The 20,205-nt window shown below is 41.1% G+C and overlaps 1 protein-coding gene across 23 annotated transcripts in view; it reads right to left on the bottom strand.

Moving 5' to 3' along the window:
* Positions 1–20,205, bottom strand: part of ARVCF (ARVCF delta catenin family member) — a 279,202-nt gene that overhangs the window by 30,284 nt on the left and 228,713 nt on the right. For 18 of the 23 annotated variants that reach the window (XM_030500611.1, XM_032920202.1, XM_030500609.1 and 15 more), the window contains 2 exons: positions 18,144–18,161; positions 13,709–13,780 (listed from right to left, as the gene is read on the bottom strand). In XM_030500611.1, coding sequence (XP_030356471.1) covers positions 13,709–13,780; positions 18,144–18,161 — 90 coding nt within the window. The remainder of the gene's footprint in view (positions 1–13,708; positions 13,781–18,143; positions 18,162–20,205) is intronic. The other 5 variants (XM_030500629.1, XM_030500612.1, XM_030500616.1 and 2 more) reach the window with 1 other exon arrangement.

Raw genomic sequence — 20,205 nt, 5'->3', positions numbered from 1 at the left:
AAAAATAAAGAAAAAAGAAACAGAAAAAGGACTGAGGCCTCAGCATGTAGCACTGAATGAGATACTTGGTGGAAACAAAAAGAGGAAGAACAGAGACATTTTTCAAGAGGCAAGAGAGGAACATTACACAGCATCCAAGTGCAGCCTGTCCCATCTTTACACCCTGAAGAATGGCCTGCATTCACAAACCACCAGAAAATCATAGAAGAAATTTCACAAGAAAGCCACAGCAGATATTACCTTAAACAACTCTGACAGCTTCTTTGAAACCTCTTCATCACTGCTAAAATACTGAAAAGATCTCTCACCCAATAGCCACTTTGTTTAGGAGAGTTTCCAATTTCAATGAAGGTTTCTTATGGTAATGTTATACAATTAAAAAATGAGCTTAAGACTACCCATATAAAAGACTCTAAGCAGAAGCTGACATTTACTGTGGAGCTTGTTCATGCCTATAGAAAACTCTGAAAAGGTCAGTATAAGTGTAAATAAGGTGAGAAACTTCCTCAAGAGTATCAAAATTTCCATCGTGTTACTATTTATACCTATTTCTAATCACTCATATATGCAAGGCAGTGTTACGACTGCCCTGATGGCTCTCATGGGCCATCTGTGTCCGTAGCTGGATCTAGAAAGAGGTGTCCAGGCTGCAGTGTGAGGACACACGCATATTTTAAGTGTTTCAGGGAAACTGGGATCAAGCCACATAGAAAACTGTCAATGCAGTTTAATTTCAATGGGTTTAATCTCAGCATTGCTTTCAACAAGCAGGTATGTAGGATTTGGCAAGGACCTGCTTGTAAGGATTTATCTATTAACCAAGACCTTGCAGAACCACCTAAATCTAAGTCACACATGCCTTTACCAAGTCTTAAGTTTTAGACACTAGCACTAACCTGAAGGCAAATACTCTCCTGGAAGCAGTGCTCATGTAATTGAATAAATGGGATTAGGTCTCATGCTCCTAACACACATACACTTTCTCATTCCTTGACAAATCCCAAGCATGCTGCAATGCAACTAACATCTCAGTCACCCCCAATGTTTCTCATCTCCTCTTACACATCTGCAAGTTGCCTTTGTCCTTTGCAGAGATCACTAGCACGCTTCATGACTCAATGCACAAAGCATCCCAAAAAGCGAAGTGGGAAACCTGCATATGCAAGGAATGCAGACTTCCAATTTCCTAAGTGTTTAAAGGTCACTGGGGATGCTCCCGTTAAGGCAGATCCCTTCTCTAAATCTTATTCTTGTCTGCTCATATTTTGAGTGAGCCTTTGGAGATGCCTTCCTTGCTCATCATTTTTAAGCTCTCAGCAGGGCAAGATGCAATAATCATGATTACAGATCTGCTGGTTATGATTTTAGAGGTCTCAAAACAGACTCAATAGATTAAATATTGTTCCTGGTTTTGTATGTGAGGGACAAGAAGAACTGACATTTCCAAACGGAATGGATTTGCTAGCTGGCTTGTTAGCATGAGCCAGCAAGAAAGACATTGCTTTAGGAATCAGGAAACCTCCTCTCTGTTTCTCTCTCTCTCCTCTCTGCTACTGAAATGCTGTCTAACTGCACTCTCACTTCAGCGGTCCGTGTCGCCCTTTCCCCTCCCACACTGTTTCTGTCTTGCCTGTTTAGACTCAGTGTATTCAAGTAGACTGTCACAGTGTGTTGGGTACTTACACTACTGGTGAAAGAGAATGCAAAGTTGCTCTAAATGTCTCCTATAAAAGCAACAATATATTCAGTAAAGGAAGGAGACCCCAAGGCATGGAAAACATGGCCAAACGGGACATGAGGTGGAAGGACTGCTCTTCACATATCCTCCTTCCAGATAAGCCTGAATCACTGTCTAATCCTAAAGAGACAAAGAACGTATCATGCTATTACAGAATTCCAGATTTCCCTATGACCAAGACACAGAAAATTCAGGGCTGAAACTAAATATGAAAGGATGAAATAAAAACGCTCTCCTTTCAACCACATACTGATCAACATTCACACTGATCACCTGAAAATGCCTGGGTCAGCAATCAAGCTCTCAGTGGGTTCAGAGCAATGAACAGTTGGATTGACATTGCTTTCTAAACCATGCAGATGTAAGATTCCCCCGCCTCCGGTTGACAGGTAAATTTAAGTGTCTGCTTTACAACGTAAAATGCCTGCCTCTCAGTTCAAGGTCACTTTTCTTCCATCCACAGTTAGAGGTATACGGCACATTAAGTCATGTTAGAGAAGGGGGAGCTTTTAAGCCTGTGCAGAGCACTCAGGGTTATCGAAATAAATAAGACTTTATATAGCAGCTTTCACATTCAACATCTCTCAAAGTGGTTTACAAAGTAATGAGTCAGATAATAGGACTGCAGCAGCTGTGCAGGTAACCACACCAGAAATTAATGCTGAGAAAACAGAAGTCTTAATTTTGTGATTCTTTTTATTTGTCTTTCTGCAAAACACGACTGCAGCTTCAGTCAGACTAATGAGCATCAGTGACTTCTGCAATTTAGAATGCACAGGTTATTTGACAGTCCAGTTTATTTTAATTTTCAGATTAACTCCATGATTAAAACTCTCCATTAACTATAATAAATACTGTTCAAGCAAAAGTGGAAAAAATGCTGGACTCCTTACTGCATGTACCTCCCCTGTCTTGGCTACATTATAAGGACGGCCTCCTTGCCTGATCTCCAGTACCTCAATTTGCAATTAGTTCAGAATCACACAACTATTTCATTTTTATTCCCCTTTCTCTCCCTCGTCATTAGACGTTGTAAGCAGACCCTGAAAGATTGATTAACATAGTGTTGAGAGGTCCATGGTTTACTGTGCTGGCACCAGAGAAAGTATGCGTTATATGTAAAAATATATTTGTCTTTTTAAAAAGCCGTATCTTGGGAGAATAAAAAATAATAATAATAAAATTAAACCAAGATCCACCTATTAAGATGTATTTTGCATATATGCTCCTTTCCCAGGTTCCACTAGCAAACAGGTGCTCTCGTTCTTCTTCCCACCTGATTCACTTGGCTAGCTGTCACAGATTAAGATGTTTTGGAAAAAACTGATCTCTAAAATAAGCCATGCTGTTGTTTTTTGCAGACAGACTTTTTTGTCTGACTTTGCAATCATTTAACAAGAGTCACACAGAACAATTACAGTCACCTGGGCCAGCTTCCTGCTCAAAGCAGGCTCAGTGCTGAATTTAGACCAAGTTATTTATGCCTGTGTCCAGCCAGGTCTTGAAATCCTTCAATGATAGAGAACCCTTCAAAACCTCTCTGAGGAACCTGTTCCAATGCTTAATTACAGGGCAATAGCCTGAATTTTTGTGGGCAAAAGAATACCAGACGGGACAGTTGGAACACCCCTGACAGACATTTTAAGTAAGATTTGAGAGATGTCTGTCTAGTGTTGAGTTCTGACAGCACCTGAGTCACGTAGCCCTCTGAGAAAGTTATCCAAATTTCTATTACTCCTCAAGGCACAGCCTTTATAAAACTCACCTGGAGCTATAACTACTTCCTTTACTTATGCACACACTATTTTGGGAAATCTGGCAAGGGATTTAAATCGACATTACAGCATTTTTCTGCCTCAGCTCCTCTGAAACTTTCTGCTGTTCTCTTAACTTGCCAAGTGGCTTCGTCAGCAGAACTTTGCTGCGGTACTTTTGATGGACACTAGAGACAACCGTAACTTTGTGCAACAAGGTTTTTGTAATTGATTTTGACATGAAATTTCATCTCTAAATTCGAACAGAGTTCCTCTTCCTTGCACTTCACAATAGCACTGGCAACGCAAGCAGGAGAACTTTCCCATCCGTACCCCTCTTCAAAGAATCATCTCATTTTTTACGCTTATGGTAAAAGGGGAACAAGGGGGACAGAGGAAGCATCTGGGCTTTCATTGTTATTTCTTAACTGAAACTGAGTATGTCATGGCAGAAAATCTGACATAATGCAACAGTGATGGATGGAGTTTTTCACTGCAGTGACTAAGTCCCACGACTGAGGCAGTTTCAGTTACATGGGATAAACACCTCCCCACCAACTCCTGCTTTTATTCCTGGCAGACTTTCATGGCACACTGTCATTTTATAAACAGCCCTTGGGCAGCATCCGTAGAATGAGCTACGCTCTGTAATAACAGGCATTCTATTTTAGAGTAACAATTAGAATTGCTTGTAGAAACAGAAATGCTAAATGAGACAGGCAAAAATATACACAAACCAAAGCAGGGAGAAAAACAGTATTAACGATTCTTAGCTGGGACAAACAGTACAGGGAAGGCTGTGAAAAGGAAAAAATACGACAACTATCACTTTCCAACATTAGCTATTTTATCATCAGAAATGTTACCCAAGTATAAGGAACATGAAAATCCAATCAGTGGCTGAAGGGTTAAGATCCTGCATTGCCAGAGAGCACACGTTGCTATAACTAAAGTAAATGTTGTAGCTGGGCTGTAAAACTTGCCAAGGTCTTGAATTACGTGTTGGTTTCTGTATGTGCCTATCTATACAAGCATCATAAATAATACAGTTGAACTTCTCCATAAAAATGCACAGTTAAGTGTAATGTGCATAGTAAGAATACAAAGCAATTCATAGTATTAGATATTTTCAAAATACGCTACAACATGAACTCCTCAGTCCATTCACATAACATCCCACTGGAGCAAGCCACTACCATCCACCCCTTTAACAGAAATTATGTTTTTTATTTAATTTTTCTGTCACTGTGGTGCTAACAACAGTTGTGACACACAATACTTTGGCAGAATTCTACTGTTTTTACAAACAGATCATGTATACTCCGTCTGCACTGGTTATCAGAGCAGCAGTGAAACTATCCGTAATTATTTTAGTGAAGGCAGAGGCAGCAGCAGACACTTCACAAACAAGTTCACTATAGCCCCACATCTGAACGCAATTAACTTGCCTAAGGCCACTCAGCAAGTCAGTAGCAATGCTGGAATGTAAAAATGAGACTTTCTTACTCCCAGCTCAGTCTTTTGCTGAAGCTCCAGATCACTCCATCTCCTCGGTAGCTGCTGTAATTACCATGTGCTTGAGTGGAGTTCCTGCTGTTTAGTTTTTCATAGGCTACTTTATTGTGCAAGTATATATAGGCTGTTCTAGTTTAAGACGTTATAACCACATGCATATGTCTCATTTTCTGTGCATTTATAACTTGGCCACAAATTCACATCAAGTCTGAAAGGGAATTTACCACCTGGGATTCCTGTCTTTTGAAGATGCTGCTAGTTATCATAATAGATCTATATTCTTGGTTATCAGCCTCAGGCAAGAAGGAGCTGGAAGCTGACTACTGGAGTTAATTTCTAGTCCCACGAGAATCACAGGTGAAAAAACCTACAGGTGGAGAGGGAAAGTCTTGTCTCCTGCCAGCTTTTCCTCTCCAGCGAGGAACACTGAACATTCAAGAATGCAAGAAAAGAAGAGGAGGAATAGTTGTGGCTGCTCATTCACCTTAGAGGTGAGTCAGATTTTTCTCATTCAGCAAGAAGAGTTTGAAACAATTCAGAAAGCAAGCTGCCTTCCTAACTCACCTTGCATGTGACCACTAGCTGCTAAAACTGAGGTAGAAGACAAAAGGAAAAAGAGGAGCTCTACAGGCAAACAAATTACAGCAGAGACAAGAAGTGAGGTACAAGAACCACCTTATGACTGTGTGAAAAGCTTCATGCTCTCAACTCTGTTCAAATGTACAGCTGAAAGAAATCTTCATATCACTACAATCACTCCTCCTGCCTCCCCATCCCAGCAGCTGTTTCTCACTGCTCCCTTAGCTTAAACTTCAAAACTACATAACCTAAAACTGAAAAAGCCATTCACGCTACAAAGTGTCCATACTGGAGGTGGGGAAGGCATTAGTGGCATTTAATTATCACAGTTCAAAAAATTCTTCTCCAGTTTACATTGGCTATATATGTCCTCCACATAGCAGCACGCTTCAGGTTCCCAAATCAAATCTTCTGACACAAAAGTAAATCTGTCTCAACTGGGCAATTTATAGGATAGTCTGGCCACACAAACATTGGGCTTCCCCTTACCACAGCTGCAAGAGCTTTTCTGTTCCACAAATGCCATTTCACCTTAGCAGGAATCTAACCGGTCTCACCTGTAAGTACAATTTTTGCCTGGAAATCCCTATGGACAAAACAAGGGACTGGAAAACACAGATCAAAGCTGCAGTGTCGAGGCCTTCTCAGAAGCAAGAGAGCAACAATTTGACAAACATGGTAGCAATTACCAGAACGAAAAGCCAAAATTGTTCTTCACGTTCCTGAGCTGACAGGTAACACCAGAGTGAGAGCTGGTCCTGTAATGGGCTCAAATTCCTCTCACATGATTTGGTGGAATGACTAAACTCCACAGAGCAGAGCTGTGAGTCTCAGCAGCACTACTGTACATGGTTACTGTGTAGGGTTTCAGTCGTATCATTAGTATTTCTCCCAGAACAATATATGTTTCCTCACAGTCTCCAAAAAAAGAATGTTGTAGGATAGAATCATATTAGCAAATGAAAAGAATTAGCGGCAGAATTCAGAAAGGTCATACGCACTTGAGGAAAGCAAGGCTGAACTTTGAACTGCGAGTCTTTATTGATATCTGAATATTCCTGCAAAAATAACTACTACAAATACACAATATGAAATGTCTACATGAATGCAAGTGATCAAGCCCACCAATGACAGCAAAACTACAGAGAAGGCAGACCTGCATCTTTCACCTCAAGACAATGCTGATCTAAGACAACGCCTGCATACGTCAGTGGCTAACAAATGTATCTAGTGGTTGACAAACCCTGCCATACCTAGGTAACTGCTGAACTACAAACAGCACTGAAGTCACCTGTGTGTCAAGAGAAAGCTGAAAGGATGTAGCACTTGAAAACCCCATTTGGCCTAGAAATGAATAGTAACATAACAAAACAAGCAGACCATAAGAGAACCTTGGACTCTCAGTGATGTAACTTAGTTCCCACTACAAAGGTTTGCTGACTCCTACACAACAGAGCACCTTGTTTTATTAAATCCAGATTCTAGCATCATAACGCAATACAAAAACATAACTGTGCCCTTTACAGGTTTGCCAAAGTCCCGTTTCAGCAGCATGCACCAAGATAAAAGCCCAAAAGATTTTGTCTAGTTGCTGGTGTTTAATGACACGCATGACAATCTCTCGCCATGGGTACCTGCCAGGTAAAACACACTATCTGGGGAAAATCTGCTGCTTTAACTGCTCAGCTAGTTCAAAGCCAGTTCAATACCCGCTCAACAAAGGCAGGGATTGTTTTGGTTTTTTTAAACCTTATGCCATCAGTTACGCGGAAGGAAACAGAGGTCGTTCCATGGACAACATCCTTCAAAGGCCAACCTGTTTAAGGCTTACTACCTGCACTAAAGCAACAAGGAAGGAACAACCCTCAAGAACTGTGCTAATGATTTATTTTATTCAACATCTGTGCAGCACGGTGAGCTTATCACAAGACAAGACTGTGAATCACCAACTACCAGGACTGCTTTAGCAATGAAGTCCAGCAGCTCTGCATGGGTCTGACACAAATCTACCACAAAGAATCAACTGATCCTGGCAACAGGCAGCAAGAACTGAGAATAGCTAGTGACAGGAAACATCATGACAATGAAGCAGTGTTTATTCAGTGTTCAAAGCTGTCTCTGAAAAGCGAGATGGATCTTCCACTCATTCCCTCTCCTGCCTTGTTGGCCTACATAAAACTTCTCAAGCAAGAACTGCAAAACATTTCTTATCAGATACAATCCTACAGCAAGTTTCCTTTTGGGTACCCTGGAGTACGTACTGGAAACAGGACTGGGACAGAACTCAAAGAAAAATACCTCATCTCTGCAGGTGAGTCACCATCACACATCACTGCTTCCCTCATCTACAGCTTATAGAGAGCTTGTGTGTCTGTAAACTCTCTAAAAAACCACCTGTGTAAAAAGAACAACGCTCCTACTGGAACGATTTTCTCTTTTAAGGAAGTTTTATCAAATTAACTATAGGTGACAGAGTTTTGCACTCCATTTAAAATCCATGCTAAGTAAGTAACCCTCTCCATATCTGCTTCATGCAAGAAATGCACACATCATTAAAACACAGGAGGTGTCACAGTATGTCAACATAGGCTACAACTCTTACAGGCTTCGGCCAGTCTACTCGAAACAAAAATAATCACTGCTCTATAATAATAGACTTAATATTAGTTTGAATTGCTTGAGGTGTCACGTTAAGAAAACAAGAAGCTATAGGTGTTTCAGATTCGTTCTTTTAATTGGAAGAAGATATGTTAGGGCAGAAACAAGACAAAAGGCATAATAGTACTCCTAGACCTCCAATTCACATTCCAGACATTTTTCAAACCCTTCAGGTTCAGCCCTAAACTTACAATTTATGTTCTACATTATTGAGTTTAACAGATCCATAAGACCACAAACAAGAGTTTCCACCTGTAGAGCACAGCTCAGCAGGCCAGGGGAAGCAACTGTCACATTTCAACCCAGCTTTGAACAAACAAGTGGCTCAAAGTAAGCATTGCAGAAGATTATGACAATAAAAGTGGAGTACTCCAGAACAATTAGCAGTCTGCTATGGAAACAGCGTGCATGCAAAGAAAGAAAAATCACAGGTGCCTGATCTGAATTCCTTGCAGGTGTTGGGAAAAAGAATGAGAATTTACAGGTACTGGGATGGAGAAAGTTTGGCAAGGGCAGGCTCCATATGGGAATTGTCCTATTCAAGGCAATAAATTTTCTCTGACTCAAAGCACTGGAAGACAGATGAGAAATCTTTCACTGCTTTGTAAAACACGAAAAACACACTGGACCAAAATGCTTGGTAAAGCAACAGAAATAAGAGATACTTAATAATTCCGATAGCAATTCTCAACAACGTGCATGAAATACTTCAAAGATGTTAATACAAGAACATGTTACTTGCTCTCGCAGAGGAGATCTTCCCAGTACCTCAATTTCCACTAGCAGGCACAGGAGGGGTGTGGATGGTGCCATTAATCAATCAGTTCTACTCACTTATTCACAATACGACAATCAAAATTAATGATTGAAGGGAGCTGGAAAGGGCAGGTGAGTGCTTGAGTCAACTTGTAAAGATTTAAAGAAAGCAAATTAAAACAGCAGTGAAACGAGAACAGCAGCTAATCTTAATTACAAACCTGAAGTCAGAGGAAAGCTTCAGTGAAGTTCCTCTCTCCCCCCACTACATGTTAGTGAAGACAAATTGCTGGCATTTTTGTAATCTACTAAGTTAAAGTCATTACCCTGACAGTGACAGGAAGTCTAATTTCCTGGAGCAGTAATACAAAGATTTATAAGTGAATTTAAACACTCACCTTCTGGGATAGAAAATCTATCATCAGCATCAGGCTACGTGGAAAATGACAGGATTTCAGATAACGGAGAAAGAAGAAATTCACCTGCTGACAAGTTCACCCAAAATCTCATTCCCTACCTGCATAGGCTGCTGACCAGGGTAAGTGTACACTGAGCTTCCTAATGAATTCAGCTTTTCTGTGAGGTCCCTGCTACAACAAAATAGACTTGTTCAACTATTAGCAGCTTTAGCACTAGTTCAATATTTCTGCTCGACTTTCTCCTAAGCTTACGTTCCCATTAAGATGGAAGTAAGTTTAAATAATCAAAATGGAAAAGATAAATAAAAACTGATTTAAAGGAGGGAATGGGTTAGCCTATTGACCAGGCTGAAATGCACCTGCACATATCTCCTTATGGCTGAACACTTTCAACTCTCTAATGAGATAGACTGAAATCATAGCTGAACTTCAACACCTCAGAACATCTACTTTTATGCCATTAGATGTGCGCATAAACAAGAAGCCACATTTGCTTAAACCAAACAGCACAGAAGTCTGAATTTAATTAGGAATAATCTGCTGATTCCATAAAAAAAGCTGGTTTGCTCTTCTGGACATTCTCCTCCCATGTTCCAGCACTGACGAACAGGGGCAGACAATCCAACACCTCCACATCAGGAAGATTAAATGTTACAATCTTTATAACATCTTCAGAGGGCTGACACATATCAATCCTGATTCTTCTCAGAAAACCTTATCGCACAGTCTGCCATTTGAGATACGCTTTCCACTGCACAGATATGATTAATCCTGATCTCCCCCCAATGCGTGAGCCTCCTGTCACTGTTCCTGCTCAGAAATAAGGACTCTGTGAGCAAAGCAAAGGAATTGCACTATGCTATATATTTAATATGTACACAGGAGAAATCAGCATTTGCACTGTGGTAGCGCAGAAGAGAACACGCTGCAGAGGAGACAGCCAACACCACCATCAGTGACCTACTTCATATTGGGGAAGGGATTTCAGCAAGACTTCTTTTCCCCCCTCCACAGAAGCAGCAATTTTTGAAAGTACTAAATTTAGCAAGGTCCTGAGGACAACATTCATAATTTCTTGTCAGTGCTGTTCCCTTTCATATGGCTCTGTGCAAGCTCTTATCACTTCCCCCCAAAATTTATCTTCTCTCTCTTCGACTATCAGAAAAAAATATGCTCCTTTCAACAAAGGAGGAAACAAGAAGCTTCTCTTCCACAATCTTTCCTCAGGAGGACAGCACTACTCTGGACACTGCCAGAGCATATATATTTATTTTTTAATATCAGATGAGACAGCTTCTGAAAGCACTGCAACTTCTCCCATCTGACATTATCCAGTTTACCACAGATAACAACCCTGAACTGGAAGCTTTCCCCTGCCAGAATGCCTAGCACATAAAATTATTAAAGGCTGAGAAATGGTTTCAGGGCTGCTCAAATGCTGTGCAGCAGCAAATCTGATTTCCATTAAAAAACCAAATGCAATCAGAAGAAAAGGAGACTCTAGTTTATCACTTTGAAAAAACAAGAATTGGCTTCATCCATTCATCCCTCTCCAGAACAAACACATTTCAGAGGAAAAAAAAAACCCCAACAACAACTAGCACTTAAACAAGGTAATAACTCATGAGCCCTTTTGTGCTGTTCAGGATACGAACGTGTTCCTAAGCTGTCCCACACACACAGTAGCCAGCTCCAACATCCCCATTAGAAACTACAAAAGTTTCTGGGTTTATGATGTTCAGCTACAGGATAGGCAAAGATTCCTGCAATTAAAGTAATTTGGAGACCAAGCGAAGTTTGCAGAGATGATAGAGAATAGGTCTGAAACTACTTCACTGCTTCCAGTCCGCCATTTTTCAAGCAACCATAAGCACACTATCAATTAACCTCAGTGATCATACTTAAGAGTATATGTCAAGTTCTGGAAACCTCACCTTTAGATCCACCAGATAAGAACCACAGATGTCAACTGCATGATGGTTCAGATTACAGGAACCTTAACACCACTGCATCCCAATATTTGTTAACTTCCACAGTGTTCATTTGCTGCATTGCATGAACAAATCCTATTACTGCAGTTTCATTTGCCCACAGAGATTCCAGCTGAAAACTCACTTTAATATGGCTTTAATAATACATGAAAGAGATTAATCTATAATTGTTGATTTTTGAAATAGCACTTCATTGTGTCACTCAAACTGAGTGCTTTTGATCATTAAAACTTGTATGATTTTTCAATCTTAGTAACGAGGTTCTGCTTCAGCTGAGAGCTGATCTCATCAGAGCCAATTATACTCTATGGCACAGATCTGACCAGAGCTTTTAAGGGTTTTAAAACTGCAATTTTATTTTCCTCATCTTACCGACAATTCAAAAGCCCAGCAATCTTGTTAGAACCTTTAATATCCAGGAGCTCTCGTGTAAACAAGATGCTTAGCAGGAAACCAAATATGCATCACTGAATTTATTTTTTACCTCAGCACACAAGCAAATAGCTTCTCATGCCTTTTTCCATGCCAAAGGTCTTCTTTCAAAATGCTGTGTGAATAATCTCCTGACCTAATCTATCTAGCATGAGACATGTAGTCTATTCGTCTTAGATTAAATATGGGTAACTTGAAAATACCAAACAAAACCTCTTTGAGAGCGTGTGATTTCTGGCAACTGAATATGATAGAGCTGTGTAAGCTCAGAGAGACAGATACATCTCCCAGATATGCCACAACGCTTCTACCATTAACAGAGCGACCTGAAAGATTTTTGTCTTATTTTAAAGAAAGTTGTGCGAGATCCAATTCTTTAAAGAAATCTCAGATTTTCATCTTTTCCTTTTAGGGGCACCTATCACATTTAGAAAGGAATGAAAGTGCTGAAGCCCCTGCTGTATTTTGCATTCCTCTCCTTCTCCACCCTTAAGATGTCTCCTTGCTCTGCAATGTAATGAACGCCCAGCATTGAACCGAGAAGTTTCCTGCAGCTCTCCAAGCAGGATGGCATTGCACCTTCTAAGAGGTGCATTAACATTAGTGTTTAGACATTAGTCTAGAAACTGTACCATTGTAAAAGGTGCCTGTAAATAGATTAGATCCATCCATGTATTAGGATTAGTTTGCATATTGGAGCTTCACTACCCATGAATTTAAGTGAGTGCAGCACTTCACACGTGTAATTATTATGCCATTACTGACTATCAGTACATCTCTAAGGATGTTAGATAGGGCCTCTGCTGCTGCCACCCTCAGTTAACAGTAAGGAAATTGAAGCACGAATCAGTTGATTTGATCAAGGTCACTGAATAGCATACTTCTGCTACCCCAAGTCCAAGGATCTCTCTACTGAGTAACACTGTCTCTTTATACTCTCTGAAATTGTGCAAGTGATGCAGGAAGAGTTTAAGATTTTCTTTCTGAGGAATACTCAGGTAGTCGTGGATATTCACAGATCACTAAGGTGAGGGTGCTGTGGGAGAGCATTTCCTGCAGGGCTGAGTTGACAGGGTGGCACCGCAGCAGTTGCCATGACAATGGCTGAATCTTTGCAATGACATTGCACACACTCAAATGAAAACCTGTGCAAGTCTCAAAACACCATCCAATGCCGTAAGAAGTCTGATGAGATCCTAAATCATCTCCTAATCTCCAATTAATAAAAGAGTACCACGCGTACAGGAAGGGAATGCAGGTTGCTTGTGAAAGATTTCACCTCTGTCAGAGCTGAAATACAACAGCGCAATGCAGAAAAATTTTTCAGTCAACCTGATTTTGGAAAACTACAAGTACTGCTCACTGCAGACAGGGAGGAATACTGCACTCAGGAGAAGACGATCAGTAAAGACAAAAGATTTAAACTCATTCCCCGCTGTCACTCTCCCATTCGTTGTAACACTGAAGAAATACAGAGAGGCCAGTGAAGGGAAAATGTTAGTGGTAAGTACACCCACCTAACGCATTTCAGAACTTACATTCACATGTAGTGCAGGCAATTTGCAAATGGAGTTGTAAAGGAAGCGAGCATGCACTCATCCCTCTATGGAGTCACAATCACCTAACACCAAATCAGATGGGCTTCTACAAGATTCCACCCATTCAGCAGCTTTATATAAAAGCTGGTTATATCCAGCTTTTGAATATTGAATACTAGATAACAACAAGCACTGACACATCCATTATTTCAATTAACTGAATACAAAGGAAAGAGATCAGCCTGATATGCTCACATCTCAAGCCCCTTTAAAAGCCTCCAGCTCCCATGCTACTTGTTATTTCCAAAAGCACAAACATTAGCATTACCTTTTGCTGCTTCAGACCGCTTAGGCAAATCAAGTGTATCAAAATTCCTGTCCAAATCTCCATTCTTCTTTCCTGTGCAAAAAAATAAGACAACAGATGGAAAAGACTGTCAGCAGACTGACAGGTAAGTTACTGTCATGTGCATCTACAAGATGAGAGAAGATACAGACTCAGAATATAAATCACAGACTATTACTCATGTTTGTACATATCTGACTTGCAAGCCAGCTGCATCGCTCTGGTTTTAGCATGAGCAACTTTGGGAAAGAATCCATGCTACTTTCAGGTTGATCTGCAAACATGCTCAGCACAAGCATTTCAGTGGGTCCTAAGAGTGCTTAAAATCCTGGAAAATTGTGCCATTTGCCATCTTGGCAAAGCTATTGCCTTACTCAGAAGCCCACTATTTACTTGTTATTTTCATCAAGGAATTTTGACCTGAAGCTTAGCTAAAGCAGAGCAAAACCCAACAGGCTTGCTTTGCAGCCTCTATTCTTGTTTCCACTATCAGACAGGAAGGCAGCAGCCAACAACTTAACCTTGAATTGCCCTTCAATCAATAAAATGCCATTTTGACTATTTATTAGAAACTAATGGAAATAATTCCACACATTTATTTAGAGGCAGTTTCCAACCATTATGTCAGCTTTAATTCATAAAATCCTCCACAGAAAGCAGAACAAAACCTGGACTTTAGTTATAGTTAGGTGGGAATTCAAGGTTATGTAAATAGCTGGGGAGGAAAAGGTTAATTTTCATCCCTTCATCTCCCCCCAGGGAGACGGCACAGCCTTGGGTAAGCAGCATGGATACTGTGGGATAAGCAGGCACCTTGCCATCAGAGAAGGACTGACAGCAGAGAGAGATTTGGAAGGAAGTACATGAATCTGTATGGCTTCTGAGGACAGCAATGCACAATTTTGCTTTCCCGAATCATTTTTTTGGGTAGGGGAATCAAGTTATTCAGTCCCTCTCCCTCAAGAGCAGGGAAGGCAGGTGCGATGGGATCAATTCAAAACACTACAGCTGAAGCTGCCAGAGGTGGCTTCTGCACAGGGACTCTACCAGGCTGTTAATAGAGGTTTACAGGAAGGGCTGAAAGCTCCACCAGTCAGAATGATTGAAAGCAAACAGGAAAATGGTCCTTGAAAATGTAACATGGAAATTAGTCTGATTATTTTCTGGGAATAGGTCATGACATGGGAAAGGCCAATCCCAGCACTGTTATAGCTGGGAGCTGGTACAGCTTCTGCGCAGTGAATTCAATGGCCACTCTACCTCTTCTCTTGACAAAAGGATAAACACACGCAGTACTATAGAGACAAAACAGAGCTTTTAAATACCAGTATGAACATTCAGAAATAACATCAAGAGGGGGAAAAAAACCCCACCTTAAGGTGGTAATCCATCCCCCCCTTTCTTTGGAAATATCACACACTTTTTGTTTGAAATGCCAGCACAGAACACCAGCGAACTTTACTACTGTGCAAAACAAAACATGCATCCAGAAGTTCTGTTCATCTGAAGTAATTTGCTTCATTAAAGTATGAAAAAGACCATCTAAGCTGCCAAAAAGTCATGCAGCCAGGTACCATGGCACTTCTTTGGAAGCTATCTTTCCTAAAGGAAGAGATAGGAATTAGCTGCACTTTGCAGCCCTCCATCAAGTTTTTGCTCCATGAAAGAATGAGAAACACATTGCTCAAGAAACCAAATACCAGAAATTAAAAATGCTGTGCATCACCAAAGGATGTTACGTTTCACAATGGCAGCTGAACCCAGTTACTGGCTGCAAACCCTTGTTGACACTTAGAGCACCGACAGGAAAAAGCAGGGCAAACAGAAGGGGGTGGGGGGGGAAAAAGGCACAGAAGGAAGCCAGTCAATGTAGGAAAGATTACAGACTTAGACCAATAAATGCGACTCCATCTTACCTACAAGTAGGACAAACTGTTTTTTCACATGACCCCAAATTTCATGTCTTCGGCATTAGCTAGTTTAAACCTCAGAACACTTACTTGAAGAACGAGACCTTATTCAACACAACTACTCATTTCAGAAGTTCTCTCTGTAATTTAAAGGTTGGGGTTTCGTACCTCCATTAGCCCTGCAGAACTGCGATGGCACCATAAGAGCTCCCTTCTTTCTAGCACAATGTTTAGTAAGCAGTATGTATTTGTGCATAACTTTTTAGAGAAGAGATTGTCCAGGAGAGCACTGTTGGCTGCTACATCTTTTGAGCTGGCAATGCAGAAGCAGCTGACTACTTCCTAAACCATCTTTCATTAAGACAGCACACTCCACCTGTGCTCTGTGATCTTTAGTCGCTGTCTCTCAATTTGTCGGCCAGATTGCAAACACTGGCCACCTCCTATGAAGCCTTTGCTAGTTTGTCTCTCAGCCCTCTGAGAAACTAACCCACCTTGCAGGCAAAGCCACATCTGTGCAAACCAGAAGCTGCCAGCTGTTTACAAATGGAAGCAATTCAGAACACAGAGCTCTGACCAAGGGGATTTCAACTCTACAAATTACTTGCTTAATCAAATTCAGCAAGGGCCAGATTCAGAAATACCTGAAGCTCCTACATTTTCTAGGGCTCTCCTATGGAGAGGATGTGACCAAGCTGTAAAAAGACTCCAAAAGAAATCCATCTAGAAGTCAAAGTTTTCAGTCTGTGGCCCAGCTGGTATTTTTCCCATTTGATTTTCACAGGACCCACAAATACTGGTTTGGAGTTTCTAAAAAGGTGACCAAATTTAGCAAGTTCAAGAGCCTATCAATTACAAACCTCTCAGTCATCCCCTCGCCCGACCCAGATCATGAGAAAACCAGCTTCTATAGCTCTGAACACCCCCTCTGCCACTCAAGCCTGTCAGTAATGCTAGTGCACAGGGATGCTGGAATGACCACACTAGCAGTAGAAAAGACATACAATATCCTGATTTTGCACATTTCAATTTCTGCCCTTCTGTGCATTTCCCTGCTCTCCAAATTTTCCAGCCTGATGTATGCCAGAGGAAAGAGGATGCTCTTGGATGAGAAGCATAGCTCCAAACTTTGCCAAGAGATAGACAGCTTTAAACACGCCTGCTGACAGGTCTGTTTTATGAGACCTGGCTGCAGGAACTGGCATGGCACTCTGATTTGGGAGAACTGCCTGATGTGAGACTTGCTTGTGCAAGATGCAATTTACAGTCTCTGAAAATAGTGGGATTAATTTTTCCCCCCTCTGCCCCCCACTACTTTTTATTATGTAAGAAATAACCAAAACATGACCTTCGGCATTTTCAATCTGTCAGAAACTCAGTACACACTTTGAAGTGCGACCCAGTGTTATTAACCACTGATGTTGTTGACTTTCCTCAAATGTCATTTTGCTTTACCACATAATCAAAACAGCTATTCAGCTGGACCATTTCTGCTGAGGGATTAATCCCCAAACGCTTTCTTCCTGGTTAAAAAGTTGAAGAGACATTTGCATAACACACTCCCCCCACCCCAACATTCAATACTGTGCTTGCTCATAAAACCAATGACCCAGACTGCAGTGGAAGGACAGAAAGCAAGGGCTGAGCTGTCTTACCAAAACACCCATCCTCTGCAGGCTCACCAGCCACACCTGAGATCAGTGTCTCACAGAAAACTACTGAGCAGCATTTGCTGGGAGGTGCAATTAGCTTTTTTTTTGTTTACCCAACATTTCTCCTTTGGCTCAGCCCTCCAGAGCCCATCGATCTGAAGCAAGTGTCACAAACTGAAAATGACCCTGCCTTTACCCCCGAATCAGTCTCAGCAACACAGTGGAAGCCTCCAGGGCACTCACAGCCTAACAACTTCCCAGCTGACAAGCAAGGGAAGCAAACTTTAGCCTCAGCCTTGTGTATTCCAATTGCAATTTTACTTGTGCTGGGATGAGAAACTAAAGGGCATATCCCTCAAGGCATTTACTGGGGTAGGTAGCTTCATCTAACTAGTCTGAGTGCCAGTAATAAAGATGCAGCAGCCCAGGCGTTCGTGCTCAAGCAGACAAAATACTAAGGGTCCCTGAGAATACACATCCAAGCTGCGGAGGCTTCATGCCTACTGCTACCCACACCTGGAGCAAAGCTGTACTTTGATACGACAATTTGCACACTTGGGTGTTCCCTCTTTCATGGGGCTATCAGGCCAGTTGCAAATCAATTACCTTACTGCACTTACACCAGGAATAAGTAAAACCTTGTTTTTGATATTCTCAATGTGGGAAGACCAAACTGCAAATGCTCACTCAATTAGAGGATTTCCATGCCTACTGGAATGAACAGGAGGATGGTCTGGGGGTGCAGTGGAGAAGGTGATATGGGCAAGACCTTGATCTCAGCTCTAAGCCTTGCACGTGAAAGCTGAACAAAGCATATTATGGTGATGATGAAAAGAAAGTATTGCAACAACTCACCTTGATTGAACCACTCCTCTAATTACCAGAAAAGCAGCAAAAGAAAAACAAAAATTTACAGGAAGGAAGAAAATACAAAGGAACAGTCATAAAGAGCCAGAATGTCACAGAATAGGTTCAAAACCTGAGTATTACAAAAATACTACAGAAGTTTAATCAATTAAAAAAACCAAACCAAAACAAGATATTCCACTTTTTCCCTTTGGTTCCTGCTGGGGGGAGGAAAAAAAAAAAAAGAAAAAAAAAAAAAAAATCTTTCTCTGCACAGCTTTTTTTTCTTCCTCTTCTCATTAAATGAAAAGGTTCCTACAGAATTGAGAGGACAGAAGGATGACCAGCCCTTTGCAGAGGTGTTTGAAATGCTATGATCAATGACCATGAAGTAAAATAAACATGGAAACACTGCAAGATCAAGTGAACAAGAGGGGGAGAGCACTGATATATTTACAGTCCTAGACTGAGAAAATTAAGGCAGGTTCAGAGCAGGTATTCACATAAATTTAACAGCAAGAAAAGGAAGCTTCTCTTTACAATTTTAAAAGCACATTTATTAATGGATTTTAATTTACTTTTTTTTTTTACACAACAGTTGCCTGTCCCCCTCTATCCTTCTGATCTACATACTACCAGCTGTGAGCTCAGCATTACTACCAGTTGATTTCCCTCTAGAGAACAGCACACTTTAAAAAGAGGGAAAAGAATATGTTAAAACATACTTTGGAAATTGTCATTTCCTGCTGTACATACAGAGCCAAACCCAAGCTGTCACTGAGTGCCTGCACTGCTCACTGAAATCTGAGGGTTCAAACTCAGATGATTTTGAGACCAATTTGTCCAAAAAGCCATAATCGGAAGCTTTGGCTGATAAACAGAAACTATCAGGGCGTACAGACACAGGAGGTATGTAAAGGTGGGCCCCAGAGGAAGCAGGCAGACACTTGACAGAGGACAGCCACCCGAGAGCACTCTCTTTTCACGGTCATCCAGAGAAGGATGACAGTTCTCAATCAGAACACTCCCCTCCTCCCACAGTGCACACTCATAGCTTTTATGTCTAAAAATGTCTTCACTGACTATGTTGCTCTCAAGCAGCAAAACAACAGGGACTGTAAGTGGCAGGGAACAGGCTCGAGTCAGCACATGTTCAAGGTGATATCAGAGGATATCACACTGAAGTTTTAGTCACTCACGGTGAGAACTGGCTGGCCAGGCAGGTAAAACTCTTTCTTCAGTGATTCCTCCAGCAATTAAAAGATTCACATCATTTTTTATTTTTTCTTTTTAAGACAGTTTATATCTAGCTGGTGACAGACTAATCTGGAAAAGCAAGTTCACACTGTGATGACTTCCCTAACACATATGGAAACACGTAATATTTTAGTAACACGTACAGGTCAGATCAAAGCAAGAGTAATGTCCACCACACAGACTGTCAAGTTCAAACAATTCCATATCAGCTCTTCAGGACCAAAACCTTTCTCAGACCTGATTATAAATAGTAAGCCAGGACGTGAGTACACATGAATGAGGAGAATGGAGCCTAGACAGAAAACAGAGTTAATTATCTTGAATTCAGTCTAGAATAGTAATTTCTGTAAAACAACAAAGAAAACTGATATAATTTGAGTGCCTCTTTCTAAAGGAAAGATGGAAGGAGGGTTACTGAGACGATTAATCCTCTCTTGTAATGAAACTCATTTGCAACACTCATGCCCCAGAGGAGAGAACAGGTCTAAAAGTGACTGACAATTAAAAGCTACATAATCATGTTTGCAATTTAAATTACTGGAAGAGTGACTGAATCAGGAGGTTGTATGTTTGGGTTGTGAGTGGGAAGGTAGGCTGTTAGTTTGTTTTTAAACATGAGGGGCTGCAGGCATGGAAGACATATAGATAGGACTACCATGCAGGGGGATAAATGCATGCTGGCCTAGCTTCCAGAGGCCATGGCACATGCTACGCAGCCAAGATCCAGCCAAGCAAGTGGACTGAGCACAGATCTGACAGACACAAGAACGCAGCAATGCAGAGAAGAGGCAAGGCAGAGCACATCCACCTATGT

Source organism: Strigops habroptila, chromosome 11 (assembly GCF_004027225.2).
Source record: "Strigops habroptila isolate Jane chromosome 11, bStrHab1.2.pri, whole genome shotgun sequence".
In the NCBI taxonomy this organism is placed as follows: Eukaryota; Metazoa; Chordata; class Aves; order Psittaciformes; family Psittacidae; genus Strigops; species Strigops habroptila.
The sequence above is the reverse complement of the archived record's forward strand: the minus strand, read 5'-3'. Positions and strand labels throughout refer to the sequence as shown.